Source organism: Ambystoma mexicanum, chromosome 2q, assembly GCF_040938575.1.
Source record: "Ambystoma mexicanum isolate Mex_15411 chromosome 2q, UKY_AmexF1_1, whole genome shotgun sequence".
Classification (NCBI taxonomy): Eukaryota; Metazoa; Chordata; class Amphibia; order Caudata; family Ambystomatidae; genus Ambystoma; species Ambystoma mexicanum.
In genome coordinates, this window is record NC_090924.1 from 703,001,392 (window position 1) to 703,018,273 (window position 16,882).

The 16,882-nt window shown below is 45.0% G+C and overlaps 1 protein-coding gene across 7 annotated transcripts in view; it reads right to left on the reverse strand.

The window, feature by feature from the left end:
- Positions 1–16,882, reverse strand: part of KMT2C (lysine methyltransferase 2C) — a 2,745,351-nt gene that overhangs the window by 1,379,628 nt on the left and 1,348,841 nt on the right. For all 7 annotated transcript variants that reach the window (XM_069647923.1, XM_069647922.1, XM_069647921.1 and 4 more), the window contains 3 exons: positions 5,399–5,533; positions 5,239–5,271; positions 5,032–5,151 (listed from right to left, as the gene is read on the reverse strand). In XM_069647923.1, the coding sequence (XP_069504024.1) occupies positions 5,032–5,151; positions 5,239–5,271; positions 5,399–5,533 (288 nt within the window). The remainder of the gene's footprint in view (positions 1–5,031; positions 5,152–5,238; positions 5,272–5,398; positions 5,534–16,882) is intronic.

Sequence of the window (16,882 nt, forward strand, 5' to 3'; positions counted from 1 at the left end):
CGGTACCTTAAAGTGGTGAGAATACTCCAGCGGGGGCAGTTGTCCTGGCAGCGGATGCAAGTTGGTGCTTCGTCCGGCGGAAGAGAGGATCTCGTCGGGGAGGAAGACAGGAGTCTGTTGCACTGCCAGGGAAGAAACCAGCCGTGGAGTTTCTCAGGTACAAGGAGCGGTCCGTTGGTACGCGGTCCAGTGGTAAGTGGCTATCCGGCTGCCGGGGTGCTTGGCACGGGCAATTCGACCACAGACCGGTCTGGGGGGCGAAGAGAAGAAGGTAAACTGGCTGTGCCCACCAGTCAGGGGATGAAGCCTCTCCAGCCGGGAGATCTTCTGTCGTCGGGAAGTGGTGAGTCGGTTCCTCATGGCTCCACCGGTGGTGTCCTCGTGGTAGGTCGGCTCAGCTTCTCCCTCGTCGGATTCTCAGGTCCTGTGGCGACTTCTGAAGTTCCAGTCCCCAAAGCCCTGCTTTTATGCAGCATACCCCCATTCACTCATCCTAGTTGTCAATCAAACATGCTAAGTGGTGAGCCGGCCGGCTCACCACTTGGGGCCAATCACACAAGAGTGCGACTTGAGTTACCAAGGTAACTCAGTCCAGGGTGCCTAAACCCCCTCCCACACCCTCTGTGGTACCCAGACAGAGTGGCACCACTTTTGGAGGCTTCTGTGGAGAAGCCCGCCAAAAGGTGGAACAAAGGGCTCGCCTTGGGTTGGAGTCACAGAAGAGAACACAAACGCCATTTTAGAATCGAGACCTGGCAAAAAATACCAACCGGCAAATTAATATTAATTAAATAAACCAGCGGTATGTTCGAGGCTATGAGAATTAAATAATTAAAGTTGGTAGCCTCGAACAATGGGAAAATCCCATAGGGAAATATTCCCGGTCGAATATAAAAAGTAGTATCCACTGCCACCAGCCAAAACTCGATCAGGGGGGACGGAGACGTGCCCCCTCGACTAACAGACCGCGGGGCAATCGAATTGCCCCGACCAGTACGTCCACAATATGATGGTTTGTACTGGTTTCTGTTAATAATTTGGGACTAGTAAAGCCAATGGTGACTTTACATGCCCTGGGAAACCGTAGTCAGTCCCAGGGTATGGAGTCTATGTTTGGGGGTCGCTACGACAACCGTGTCACTGCACCGAGGGTGCTGTGCAACACGTGAATAAAAATGGTTACTGTAGAGGTGAGAGAAACCCCATAGACATTAAACACAAAAATAGCCTAGAACACACACAGCAAAAAATGTCCAAGAGTGGGGAAAGAGAGTCTCACTCTGAGGAGAAAACAAAAAACCCTTCAAATCCAGCAAAGCTGCTGGGGGACTCTATAGGTAAGGGAAATTAGAATGAGAATTTTCCCTAACAGGCACTCGTTGACTGGAACATCTTTGACAGTCTGTAAGAATCATGCTGCCATCTGTGGAGTAGCTTAATGGCGTGCAGTTTGCACTGGCTCGCTATCGATATTTGCGAGGCCCCTTTACATATTTTCCCCCAAAGGTCAGGGCCTATTTCTGATCCGAGATCTCTTTCCCACCTGAGCTTCAGATCTACAGTTGACCCCTTTCCAGCATCTATTAGCACTCTGTACATGGCTGAGATTAAACTTTTGGATTTCGTCTGTTATCCAGGAGTTGTTCAAAGGGGGTAAGATCTCTCTGGACCCTCTCTTTCATTTGTCCCTCACAAAGATTCCTTTAAGCTGGAGGAAGGGAAAGACCGGAAGATGGCCTATCCCCAGAGCCTCCTCTAGTTCTATGATCGTGACAAACCTGCCCTCCCTCCAGAGTTGACCAATTCTCTTGAGATCCGCTTCAAACCAAGATTGGAATCTTTCGTGGTTAGGAATGTCTTCTCATACCCCCGGTTCCCAGATATGATTCAAAGGAGACGGCCAGGAAGTGATACCCGCATGTCAGCTCCCTCCCTCCAGATCTGCTACATGGTGCCCAACAACAGATAGTCCATTATTCTGCTTAGTAGCTTATTTCTTGGAACCCATAGCCATTCTGTGACCGGGGCCACATTGTAATTGTCCATATCTATCTATCGGAGCCCTTTCTGCCCTCTCAGATGGGGACAAGAACCCTTAGCTGCACCGCCTCGGAATATTTCTTGAGATCCGGCAGGCCCACACCACCCTCGTCTTTGGGCAGCGTTAGAACCTCATATGCTTTTATGGCCTTCTTCCCCTGCCACAGGAACCTCAGGATTGCCCTTTTTACTTCACCAAAGAAGGGTTTTGGGTGTCGAATCAGGAGCATTTGGAATGGATACAAAAATTTGGGCAGACCCATCATCTTCATTGCGTTTAATCTACCAAGCCAAGAGATTGTGAGTTTTTGCCACTTTTCTAAATCGGCACGGAAGCTTGAGAGAAGATGAGGAAAGTTGGCATTGTATAGTTTATCCAAGTTCCTTGTAAGATTTATTCCCAAATAGCAAAGAGTGTCACCTCCAATCATTAGGCCCAGTGGGGCGAATCTTTCGGTGTCACTCTGATCAGGTTCTCGCAACGGAATCAGAATCGACTTGGACCTATTCATCTTGAAGCCAGATAGCTCTCCATGTTGTTCAATCAAGTGTATTGCTCTAGGTATGGATGTCAAAGGCTTCTGTAAGTGTAACAGTAGGTCGTCCGCATACAGGGCCACCTTACATTCCCTCCCGACTAGGCTTACGAACAAAGGGAACAAACCTGGTTTGGCGCGCAGAGTTAAACACCAGAAGGACCTTTCCACAAAGAAACAGCAAAAAAAGATTACCAGAGTCTGTTTTTACAGAGGGGTCTTGGGCACCATATTGAAAAACATGGCAGCCCCAATTTTTAGCTACCGGTGTTCGCAGTCGGGAAAAATCATGGTAGTATAAAACCATTGCCACCAGCCATTTCAATCGGAAATGGTAGCTTTTGATAGCTACAATAGTGTTTAGACACAGGGGATACTAAGAAACCCCTCCAGCACTCTATAGGAAGATAGTGTGTGCTGGGTCTATGAATTTAAAAAGACTAGTAAAGTCAATTTAACTTTACATTCTCTGGGGGAACAGTAGTTCATCCCAGAGAAGATATTTACACCTTGGGAAGTCCAGAGGACATCCCTGTGCCACTGCACTAAAGGTGCTGTGTAACAACAAAGAAAAGATGATGCCTATGGAGTCGTTTAAAACTCCATAACCAAAGAAAATAAACCCAGAAAAACAACAGAATTAAAAGATCAAAGTCCCAAAGGTCAGAAAAGAGCTGTGGGTCCCTAAGGTAGAGAGGAATTAGCACCATTATGAAAATTCTTCCCAACAGTCCGCAGCTGGAGCACAGCTTGAAAAGGGATCTTCCCTCCTTCTGCTCCGACATGGTCTGGAGTGCAGAGTAGGCCCGATGGCCTTCTAGCCGATTCTGTCCTTGATGTGCATTGAAATTTACCAACAAATAGATCCCCGTTTGTCAGCCGATGTAGGTCTCACAACACTTGAAGAATGCCAGAGAAGAGGCTTAGGAAGAGGGCAGTCATTGGCTAGGGGCAGTATGACCCAGAGCTCAGCGATTGGTTTAGAGGAGAAATACAGTTTGTAAGTTAAACAGTTTTTTTCTTTTACCAAGGATTCCCGGCCTGAAGACTGGGAATATTTATGAGTATTTGAATCCATGCAAGACCCCATGCCTGAGAACATTCCTTCCCATGGCATCCATTTTCTTCCCCCTCGCTGTCCGGAGGGACTGAGGACGAGGAAGGGTTCGCCGACCGTTTCCTCGCGGCCGCTGAAACCACTGAGTCTGGCGATGGTTGCGACCTTAGGCACTTGAGTGCAGACTCCGGCACTTCCTCTCCAGCCTATCCGCTTCTTCCAGAAGGCCAAGCCCTCCCCCCACACGTCATCCAGAAGGGGTACCGCCATGATTGTCTGCCTTTTGGCATCTCGCCTCTGGTACAGGAAACCCTCCTTCTTGGTCTCCTCGAGCGTAAGCTGGAAAAGTTCAGAGGCTTTGGTGACCATGGAATGGAATGACCCCGCCTCATCCGGTGGGGACGCCCTCGGCTGCGAAAACCTGCCTGCTGTGACTAGGTCAGTCGACGCCGTGACCGTATCCGGGTCCACCGGGGGCGGGTGCCTGACACGCATGTGGAGGCAGGGGCGTCGGATGATTATCTCTCTTCTTTACGGGAGGATGATCAGGGGAGCCATAGGAACCTTTTACTGAGGATTCCCGGCCTGACGATGGGGAATATTCATAAGCATGTGAATCCATGCCAGACCCCATGCTGGAGAATGTAAAATGCAACCATAACTGGACTTCAGAAAAACGTACCCAACATGCCCTCCCTGCTGACATTTCCGCAATCATACTTTACCATCTCTAATAACCGTCCTAGTGCTTTTTTTTATTGAATTGTGTAGGGCTTGAATAATCTTCAAAGGTTCCTTTAACCCCTTAAGTGCCAGGCTTGGCACTTAGGGGTTAATATATCAATGAATTGTTCTCACACTATCAAGGTACTACCAATATGCTGAACATTAACAAAGCACACAACTTTGCTAAATTAGCTCTTTTGACAAGGGGCTTTGCTTTCATATTTAAGGACACTATCACTGTTCCTAGAGAGAAACACGTGGTTCAATGTCACCAGAAGTATCCCTACCTGCAAATAATGTTCGGCCTCTGTAGACCCAGATGTAATTCTATCCCATTTGTCAATGACCTTTACTACTAGGTTTGCGAATTTTACTCCCTTTAGGGAGTATAAAATATCATTGCTTCAAAATAGATGGTTCAAAGACATCAATGAGGAAAATGTTTTCAATACCTCCTTTACTTTATTTCTTTTTAAAAAAATGTGTTATCAACAATTTAGTTAACTGCTCATTCTTTTAAGGTGATCCTTACACTCATCAATGTGATTGGTCCTCCGTTAAACTGAATAATACAACTATTCTCCGGCATGTACAGTTATTCCATGCAGCTAAGGATTGTGAACTTCTTTCCATGCATTGAATCTAAAAGCATTGATTTGAGAACAAACATACCGTGACAGTGTAAAGGCATCAGTTGTGGGTGTGGAGGTAGTTGTGTCAAAGGTGGCGGCTGAGAGTTTATAGGGCTAAGTACAGCAGTAAACAAGTCTTCAACATCTTTTCCTTCAAGCTCTGTCAATGTTAAATGGAACGTGTTAATTCAAGGCCTTCCCAATAAAAGCATACAATAAGAGTAAAAAAGAAATAGGTTGCACATACCAGGAATTTTGAATAATTTCCCAAGTATCGCACCTGTGAAAAGACAGAATAAAATGCAAAATTATATTAAACAAAATCATTATCACCAGCGAAAAAATACAATTAAATATCAAAACACGATGATCAATGTATAACAATTATGTAACTTTATGCATTTTACCATCTGTGACCATTTTGTCCAGCTCTGGACTAAGGATCCCATCAAGCTGCTCTTCACTCAAATGCCGGGAGATTCGATTAATACTTGGCTGAGGCAAAGCCGATGAATCGGAGATGGGTTCCATGTCCAATCCAGCTAAAGTAGTAAATGCAGGCAGTCAGTGAGTGAAAACATGGGCATAAACTGTATCTTTCCCAATAAACCACAGTCACACTTAAGCTATGTCTAATTAAGTAAAATGTCTTGGTCAGTATGCCAGTGGAGCCCAGTTAGTCTCATTTTCATATTTCTCAGAGAGGAAATAAGTCGATCATACACACTGTCTAGAGTTGGAGCAGTTTTATGGTACAGGACAAGGAACATGTTTCATAGGTCATGAACCTCTTAGGGAATTTCATATCTATTGCTCGATTAGCAGATAATGTCCGAAAGTGATCCGACACCTTTTCTTGAGGGACAATTGTTGGCAAGAGCAAGTGGTCAAAAGTCAGACTTTTCCTGCCCTTAGTATGTTCAGGTTTATTGCAGGAATCAGCTTAACTCCCTCCTATTATTCACAATGTGCACTATTTATCACCACTTCTCCTCCTAGCTCCCACGCAGTCCCTTTATCCACTTTTCACAATGTTCTGGCTCTTTCCTCAACGGGTTCCCTCCTATGGCATAGCCTCCATCTTTCTCTAGGTATTAAGCTGGATCTCCTTAAGTTCGGCAAGCATCTCAAGACTTTCCTGTTCTCCTCCTCTTTCCCTCCTCTGCTAAACCCACTCAGTCGCTGAGATTGGTGGACTGGACCCTTAGTAGTCCTACTGGGTCCTGGCCTTCTGTCCAATCGGCTACAGCATCCGCCCTTCTTTGGGCCCACTCTGACCTGTGGTGTCCATCCGGTATGCCTTTTTTGTACTGGCGGGTGACCCCACTCTTACCAGGTGGTCACTGCCCCGCACTTATCTGTTCCCTTTTAACTTGATCTCTCGCACTTCCCCTTCTGCAGGACCATATATATATCTGCACTTGCACGGTACAAATGTTCATGAGGCCTAGTAGAACTGCTGTTATTTGCATTTCATTGCGCATTATTTATTCCATTGTTTTATATCCCCGGTTCCCTTCGTTTTGACTTGTGGGCGCTTTTAAACACAATTCCTACAGTATAAGAGCCTTACAAATGCCCAATAAATGAACAAATAAAATAAAATATAGGCAAATCTGATTTTTCCAAGACTAAATCATGCCATATTTTGCTACAACTTGATATCTTAAGTGCTGCAGTGGATTATGACTGGCCAAAAGTAAACCTGAAGTGATTGCCACTGCCTCTAGATCTAAAACTGTTGGCATGCTACTAGAATGCTGTGAAAAATACATGGTTGCACTTCAATCAAGTTAATGTTTTACGAATTAGAAAAAAGTGAAAAAAACTTAGCTGAAAAGAGGTCAAATATTAGTCTAACAAAGCGAAGAATATAGTCATTATTTTAAAAAAAAACGCATTTAGCTTCAATTTGGAACAACGGCCACGGAGATAATTGGTAAATAGATAGCGTAGAAGATAATAAATGATACACAGATGTGTCCATGATAGCAAGCAATATATAGAAGATAACTAGAACAGGTTGCAAAAGCAAGTTAGTCATTTGAGCACAAAGTATATTTTGAGATTTGTTTTCCTATAAAAATCTAATTTCATCAGTAAATTCATGCAAAGTGTTGTCAATAACAGACAGGTGTAAAGACAATGTACAAATTTGAGGAACATGTGAGTTTTGCAAAGCATGGAAAGAATGCTCTCGCGTCTGTGGTAGGATTATGATGTTTGGTATTCACCAACACAATATCCATGCATCAAAAACAATTACATTTGCAGATAAATTGTCTTGAAACAGCTTGTAGTAAGTTTTTGAAAACCTGAATGCAATAATGTTGCAGAATTCTCTGTAATATGTTTAACCGCACATAAAGATAGACCTATTGGTGTTAGGCAAGATTTGGAGCAGTACCCATTGGGTGCACTACAACAACCTTGACCTCCTGGTAATAGGAACCCAACCTTTGGTATACGTCTGTACTACACAGGTTGGTAGTGTGGCTGAGCAGCCAGACTTATCTCAAGACGGGTCAATGTGATCAGTAGGGTGGTTACACAGAGATTCACAGTGTCAACTTTCCAAATAAACACTTATACTCAAGGTTTCTTGATTAAACAATTATTAATTTAACAGTCAGTTTGAATAAGCCTTCTTCAGAAGGGGCAATATCAGTAACACACAAATACACTCCAAAATACCACACTCTTAGTTTCTCTAAATAAGCAAACACCCATTGGGGATGGCACACAGACCCTTCCTACACCCTCAGGTGACAAACAGCTACGACACACAATTATTCTGAAGCAGGTAAATACTTTTGAACACCCCAATGCAAAGTAGATTAACCCCTTCCTGGAAGGAAAGGTAAAACACAATGTCAGAGGAAAGAAGGGTTATTCAGGGAGCCAGGCCAGCCAATGTTAACTGGGTAAAAGTCTATGTGAGCTGAAGCACTTCTTGTAGGTGAATAAAAGTATTGCACAATGTTTTAGAAGTCTTTGTAGAAAAAGTAGAATCAATGTAGGGCCACAAGCTGGGAGGCTAGAAGAAGATGCAAGCAACTCTACAGAAGCAACCAAGATCAATTAAGGCTACAACAACAAGAGGTAAGTTCTCTTACACTGTACAGTACCTTTGGTTAGAAGAAATGGTTCCAGCTGGCTTCTGTTCCTGTGTGACTCTGCAGATCCTTTTGTTCCTGTGCCTCAGTTGTGGGGACAAGAGGGAGGACTTCTGGGGGCTCCTGCAACACAACGGGACGGTCGGTGACAAAACGACAAAGGCACCTTGCAGTTTCAGCTCCTCGCGTCTCAGCAAATAGCACTACTGCAGTCTCACGGATACCACTCAGGACAATCCTCGCATCGGGGGTCCAGCACTATGTTGAGGTGACTCAGGCTTGGTCAGTCCTGCTTACTGGGAGTCCGGTGGCTCTTCCAGCAGCTCGGGTCCATCCTAAAAGTGATTCACTCCGTTTGGTGTTCCTCTCCCTGGAACTTCGGTTCCAGCAGCAGCGGACGTACAGCCAGCTCCGAGAGGATGTCTAAATGAGTTCACTTTGGAGTTGATTGGTCCCACCAACTCAAGGGGAGAAGTCGTCCTTGGAGGGCTTCTCTAGTCGAAACAAATTCAGCACTTCAGCAAGCTTCACCGGGCAAAGAAACAGTCCAGGAGTTGCAGCAGGCGTCTCTTCCAAGTATTTCTGGGGGCCTCTCACTACTAGAAATCGTTCAGAAGCTGAAGTTAATACTTGATGCTTATCCTTGAAGCCTGGCTGGAAGAAGACTACTTGCTGCTGCATTTATTTCGACCCGATCCGAAAGCTGTCGAGTTTGCCAAGGACTGATCCGAGGGAGGACCTGGCTTGGAAACCTCTCCCCGAGCTACCATGAAACATTGTGCAGACCGCTAAACCTTTGCCAAAGCGCCCTGGAAGCCCGCCCTCGAAAGACTTAACCGGAGACCGGGACCGCCGAGGAATCCTAAATAAAGCACCTGGACATTCCGTCCACCGGCGTCGACCAGGGTTCGGAGGATCGCCGTAACTGCTGGAGGCCCGTCGAAGCAGTGTTGCCCAGAAGCGGGGACAGCTTGACGATGTGCCGTTGACGACCAGAGCCACACCGCTACATTGCCTAAGAACATTTGAATCCAAGGACTCTCTCGACAGCACTGCCGACTGCTTTGCCCTGCCGGAGAAAGTCAAGGCTGCCAAGCCAAGGAGAAACCGCCGGTGGGTTTCCCGCCAGCCGAAGACCACAAAGCCGCTGACGACCAGACGTCCTTGCTGGGCCTAAATTCTTCAGTGACTCTTTACAGCAACTAACTATTGACGCCGAGGGGCACTGCATGCCTCGTCCTCACAAGATGTCCACGACCGATCGTCAACTAGCACCGCCAGAACCGAAGCTGCTTCCTCGACGACAACGAACCTTTCCATCGATGACTCATCGCCAGGGTTCACCTTATTCGAGGACTATCGACGATCTGTGGCTCCTGCCTTAAGGGGGGTCACTCAAGAAGGATCTGATGATGACCCATCGAAGAAATCGGCTTTTCCACGTACATTGTGGTGATAGAACCTTTATAGAAGGAATAAGACTCATACAAACAATATATGGACTAAGCTTGTATCATATCTTTATTTACAGGTTGCCCAGGTAGGGGATCCTCATACAGAACTGTGCCTAGCAGTAGGGGCCCAGTATTCTGCCCATTGTCTTAACCCACCTGCTTTCCTCCTATGTCTATTGTTGGTTCACATTATTAACTGATTTGTATGACATTTGAACTGAGTACAGTTTATGCATTTAAATGGAATCGATGAGTAATTGTGGTACCACATAGAAACTGTATATATTTACCATTTTAGAATATCTTGAGCAAACAGTGGGTTTTTGTGATTGTGTGCATAACTTGAGCCTATTTATATAAAGAACTGTGTTTTCACTAACAGTGTGTGGACATTCCTTTGTGGGTGCTTGGGGACTATACTGTACTTAAGCCTGCATCACCTCCTGAGAGCTTAAGCCTTGATTTCTTGTCCACATTTACCAAATGGAGAATCTTGGCTGGGGTGTTCTGTGCCTCTACTCTGCCATATAGAGAGCAGGAGTACAGATACCCCACTCCAGTCTTTACTGTCAGCCTTTGGGGGAGGATATTGGCAGGCCACCCTATTATGGTGCACAGGGAAGAGACAGATAATAGTCTAACGCAATCACGGTAAGGTAGCAGAGCTACCATGCGTCCACAGAGAGCAACACTACTGATTTCAGTTAGGCAAGTATAAAAATATACATTAGTTTGATATACACTAAGGAAGTACAACCTTTTAGCCTAATATTGTCACAGCAACACTAATAAAACCAATATTACATTCAACCTTGGGAGAAATAGAAATGCATTTGATTCAATGTCCAGTGAAACACAGGTAAGTATTCAGATGCATTAGAAACATATGGGGCACTTCAGGATAATCATAGTGCATACCTAGAGCTCTTCTAAAGTCCAACCCTAAGATGGTATGGGTCCTTGTGACAGAAAGTCACCAGTTCCAAAGTATATACTTCACAGGTAGTTTTGATGAAGACAGTGGCAATGCCAGTGGTTATGATTAACAGGAGTGAAAATGTTAAAGTCTAGGAAAGCAAAGTCTCTCAATCGCAGTCCTTGGAATAGTCCTAGGAAAGGATCCTTCACCAGGCCTCCAATGACCAAAGCCAGGAAAGAGTGATTTAGGGAGAGGGCATTACGCCCATGTAACCCCATGGTGGACAGAAACAGGTAGGTTAACTTGCCACTCTGATCCAATCTCCCACCCCCCGACTAAGATTTCTACAGAGGTCATTGCAGGTGTTCTGGAATCCGCTCCGGACACATACTAATGAGCTTTTTCATCTAGGTGACATAGGACTACTTCTATTCTAGTGTCAGATGCATCAGTTTGTACTATGAAAGGTCTCTAGAACTGAGAACAGGTGCCTGGCAAAATGAATCCTTCAAGCCCTAAAAGACCTTCTTGCAGCTCACTGACCAAGGAACGATTTTAGGCTTCTTTGGAGGGGTGAGTGCAGTGAAAGGGGCGGCTATGGTTCCATAGTCAGCCATGAAATTCCTGTACTACCCAGTGAGGCCTAGAACAGCGCTCACCTGGGTTTGGGTTGTGGGAGTTGCCCAGAACTGTGCAGCTTGTACTGTTCAGCATCTCTCCATTGCTTTACTAGCCAAGATTATGGCTGCCTGCCGAAATACTGGCTCACCACATGAACTCTGCCCAGCCAGGATTATAAAAAAAAGGTTAAATCTTTTGTAAAGCCAGATTTATACCAGATGATAAAACAGCTTTGGAATGAAGAATCATCCCAGGCTGTTTGAAATTCGCTACAATCATGCCACTGCACAAAACACCTTCTTTGGAACGTGGTAATCTCACCATCACCCCATTTCCTTCCTTCCTTCCTTCCTTATCCTTGCAAATTTACAAAGGCGGTGTTCAATCTCTCAACTGCAATCCTTTGTGGAAGAAATGTCTTTTGGATGATGCCCAAGCAGGCTTCCACCCTGGGCGGAGTGCTGAGCTCGTGGTAGTGGCTCAATGGATGACATTGGTCGACTGGTGAACGATTGCGGGGGTACCTGATTTTGTGGGACCACACTGCTGCTTTCGACACATTCGACCATTCTATTTTATTGACCAGGCTCTATACTTTCAGTATCTGCACTAAAGCCATAGCTTGGCTTTCTTCTTTTCGTTCAGGTAAACCTCATCAGCAAAACGTCCGCCGTTTGAATCTTCCAAAATAGGAATTTGAGGCATACCAGAAGGTTCTTCAATCAGTCTGTTGCGGTTTGATTTTTATACAAGACCTTTAACAGCCACAATCAGGTCATTTGAGGCCACAATTTGTATTTATGCAAATGACACCCAGCTGGGTTTTCATTTGGGGCACTTGGATAAGATATGAGCAGTCAGGTTCAAAGATTGTTTGGAACAAGTCAGTATCTGGATGAATTCTAAATAGTCTGAAATTAAATATTCAGGAAGCTGAATATTTGTTATATTCAACCCCTTCTTCTCATTCACAACTTAATTTCATAGTGCCACTTTAGCATCAGCCTTCAATCTGTGGTCTATCGAATTCTGGCACTCACAACATGCCCTGCTGTATCCTAGAAAGATGGGCATCTGGCAGGATAGTTTGCTCTCCCTGGATTACCAGATAAGTATGGTCGTCAGCGTTTTCTTTTCACTTGCAAAAATGTTTCGTAGATCTCACACACACACAATTAAGATGGTAAATGCATTTATAGCCATTCTGGATTTTTGCAATGCTGCATACTTTGGTGTGCCCAAAACGGTGCTATGTAAGCTATACATTGTGCAGAATGCTAAACCCATAATGATTTTTAATTTGTGTCTGAAGCCTCACATTTCTTCAGTTTTACAGTCATTGCACTGGCTACCAGTGGAGAAACGTTTCCAGTTCAAATCTAATTGCCTGGTGCATAAGTTAATTTATAGCCAGGCCCCTTCCATTCTTTAGTGATCAGTTTGTACATTACAAACCGCAGTGTCTTTTGCGAACTACTTTTGCTAGTCTGCACTTATTTAGCACAACAGAATGAATAATCTTTTACAACATGCTGGAGACCAGTGATGCGGGCCGGGATTTGAACCTTTGTTGCTCTGTGCTGTCTTGCTTCCATAACAAACCCGTTCCCCCTGAGCCATCCTCCCGGAGATGCAGTAAAACAGATTATAAGAAACATACACAATCAGAGTTAAGTATCCAATTGGGAACTCCACAATGCTAGAGAATAATGAAAGGTAAGTACTGTCACAATGATCTCAGGTTTCGCAAGAGAGTGGGTGTTGAAGTTACTACATGGCTAAATAAAATGTATAAGACTGCACCACAGTAACAATGCAAACCTAAGAACAAGTCTTCAAAAGAGGTCAAGGTAAATAACCAGATTATGGCTATGGAGTGCAAGTCCTAAGTTCACCCATAAGAAGCAACGGCTCAACGTGTAGACAATGCTTTAGCCAGGAACACTTTGTAATAAATCCAAAGTAGGCTTCCTGCAAAGGATGGGAGCGGCTACCAATACAGGATGCCGAGGGAGACTCCAGACAGGATTCCTATACCAAGGTTCCAGTAACAAAGGTAATGAACGGGTAGCTTGAAGATTGGGCTTTACTTACAAAGGAATGAAATTGGATCAACTGCTTTCAGAGAATGCAGTATTGGAGGTCCAGGGGCCACAGGTGCACATGGTTCTTTTGACAACTAAGACAGCTGGGTTCAGGTGGTTCAGGTCTCCATCAGCGGCATAAAAGTTACAACTATCGCCAAGGTGGCCTTATGCTGATGATTAAGGTAGCCCACTGCTTCTGATCCAACAGTGTCTCCGGGCCTCAAGACAAAGGACAGAAGGAATCAGGCTCCAGCAAAGATCCTCCACTTGCAGAACCAACAGGAGCAGAGCTACGATGTCCAGGTCCAGTGACTAGGGTGCATTGCAAGATTCACAGCCCCAGGCTACACAATTAAAGCAACAGGAGTCATAACCATTCTGGATGATGTGTGCTAGCACCAGGCCCAAGTCTCTTCTGAGTGCCAGGTGGAGGACTTAAAGGATGCAGAATTTTAAATTGATTTGGCCTACCATTTTAAGGGAGGGAGGAAACAGTGGAAGGTCACCTTGTTTTGGATGGTCTGGGCAATAGTTCTCCCAGAAACAGTTTTTGCAGCCTCCAATGCAATGTATTGTATTCATGGCTCCAGTGGCCTATAAAAGGAATGGCTCCATTTCCTCTCATGACACACAAAAATCCTGTGCATGGTGGAGGGAGTCACAACGCCAGCTCAGCCCACTTTTCAACAGACCTGCAACATTCGACCTCTGGGCAGCTTTCCAATCACACAAAAAAAATGTATTCACAGGTTTGGCATGTGTAATAGGGCCTTCTCCAGCCCCATACCCTGCCAAGCAAGTTACACAGGATTTAGAATTAGAGACCACATTTAAGTCCCACACCAGGACCACAGGGGAAAAGTGTTCACTAGCGGTTTCAAACATTGAAGGACCAAAGTCACTGTGAAGTTAGTGTCTTCATCTGGTGTGCACTTAAAAATGGAGAGCTCTGCTCGATAGCCCTTGGCAGTAGCCATCTGAATCTCTGCCATGTTAGCTGCAGCAGGGAAGAGTACTGTAGTGATGTCGCATGAAAGAGGATCCAAATCTTTAGCTCTACACCAGCTGCAACATTTCTTCCATTGGCAGCATTACAGAGCCTTAGCTGACAATTTTCTCGCCGAGAGCAAAACTTCCATGACTTCTTCGAGAAGGTACCCATCCCTGTGCCCCATCATTCCAGTAGCTATGCGTGGTGATGGAGTCTGCTGATATTCGGTTAAGGATCAGAACCCCTTCTTACAAGAGTAGGTCCATCATCTTTGGAAGACATTGTGTGGTGCAGATGGCCTAGTACAGAAGATCAGAGTACCACGTCCTCCCGGCCCACTCCAGAGCCATCAGGATCATGGCTGTGCCAAACCTCAACCTTCTGATGACATGTGGTATGACTGGAATCGGTGGGAAAGCATATCTAAGTGGAAAATTCCAGTCCACTACAAATGCGTCCCCCAGAGCTCTTCTAGGGGAAATTCCGTGGAGCAGAACAGTTCACACTTCCTGTTGGGGCTGGATGCGAAAAGATACAATTGAGGGGTTCCAGTGGTTGAAGATCTCTATAAGGATGTCCTGGTACAACACCCATTCATTGAAGAGCGAGCCCTCCCGGTTGAGACCATCAGCCGTTGTGCTCTCCTCTCCTATGTAAATCGCTGGCAAGGAGATTTGTCTTTCTAACATGCAAAACCAGAGCTGCATTGGCTCCCTGCACAGTGGCAATGACCTCTACACCTCTTGCTAAGGTAGTGCATGGCCACTGTACTGTTCGACATGATTAGGACCGTTTGCCCCTGTATCAAGGGCCAAAAAGCCAGCCATACCATGTTGATCCCCCTCAGCTCTAAGAGGTTTATGTTGCATTGCATCTCCACTGGGGACCAAAGTTCACTTGCCGCGAGCTTGTTCAGGTGCGCGCCCCAGACTTTCAATGTAGCATCATTAACTATGGACACTTTCGGCCAAGGTTGCCAAATGGGTTCTCCCGTCATTAAGTTCCCTTTGCTGGACCACCAAAGGAGAACCTGTCAGATGCTGGTTGTTACTTGTAGAAGGCATAAGGATTGTTTGTTAGTGTTAGGGAGAATTCTCATTTCTGTGCTAATTCCGTTCAACCTTTAGAGATCCCCAGTTATTTTGCTGGTATTAGGAATTTTTAATTTTAACCCTGGAGCGAGTGAGACCTTTTTCTCACTTGCTCATGTGTTTTGACCCGATTTGGATTATGTGTTTTCACTGTTTTTGGAGCCTGACAAATTCCATAGGCATCTGCTTTTTGTAGGGTGACACAGCACCTTCAGTGCAGTGTAAACTGAGAAATCCTTTAGATTTCTCATAAGGTTTAAGGGTACTTAGTAGCCCCTAATCCTACTCTCTCACGTAACATTTTTATGTTACCCTCAGTACTTTAAATAGCCGGTGGCAGTGGTTTAATTCTTCCTACCATTAAGCATTTCTACCGCAGGCTGAACCCTCAGCTGCAGTACAGCACCCATGGGTGACCATTTTGTCAAATGGCCCCCGTCTTCTTTTTTTGCCACCTTCTGTTTGTGAGGTCTTTCTTGGGTTTTACTGTGTGCGTTGATAGGAACAAGTTACTTACCTGTAACTGTTGTTCTCCAGCATGGGTCTGGCATGGATTCACATGCTCATGAAAATTCCCCGTCAGGCTGGGAATCCTCGATAAAAAAAAAATCAGTATCAGTTTCGTTTCTGATCTGTCTTTCTTAGTAGTAACCAATCACTGATCTCTGGGTCATACTGCCCACAACCAATGACTGTCCTCTCCCTAAGCCCCTCCCCTGACAGCAATCCTCAGATTTGGTAGCATGTAAAGTGGCAGTATGACCAAGTGAAGAGCTGCAGCGGGGAAGGAGGGAGGGTTCGCATGTGAATCTATGCCAGACCCATGCTGGAGAACAACAGTTACAGGTAAGTAACGTGTTCCTTCTCCAGCTTGGCTCCCTGTAAGCGATATTCAATCAACACTACAGCTAAGTCAATGCCTAGTCTGGGATGCTGAGGAAAACCCTTATTGATGTTTTTTTATGTCCAGTTCAGTTCAGTTCTCTGGATGACAACTCTTTTATAACACCCCCCTCTTAGAATCCCCCTGAACCAAGAAGTAGGTTTATTTTCCAAATTAAAAGGTTTATTTGAAAATGTAACATATATATATATATCACACTTCTATAAATAAATTGATAATGGATATTACACTTGTGAATATGAGCAGTAATCAGCAAGAGGTAACTTGAATAGGAACAGAAGAATAAGGTGGGAAAGAATGCTTTATATGGTTCAAGGAAACGCAATGATGAATGAAATGCAGTACAGAAAATAACTTGATATGGCTTCAACAAAAGACAATGTAATCACTTTTCCTTGACAATTCACCCCCCCCCCATGCAATGCAAGAAATGGAAGGAGAGCACACAGTCTTCAAGAATCCCAACAAAATGCAATACGAAATGCAGCCCCCCCCCCCCCCCCCCCCAGCAAGCTTAGAGGAAAACAGGTAGAGGTTTGAAACACAGGCCCAAAAATGCTTTGAATGTGATGACAATGAAGTGAGAAATGTGCTAAAAATGCTTTTAATTCCCTCTAGATATTCAGGGTGAGTGAGATGCTTGTTGGTATTAGTTCAGGCTCACTTTAGCAATGCTCTATGAGTTATTACCAGGTTGCAAACGGATTT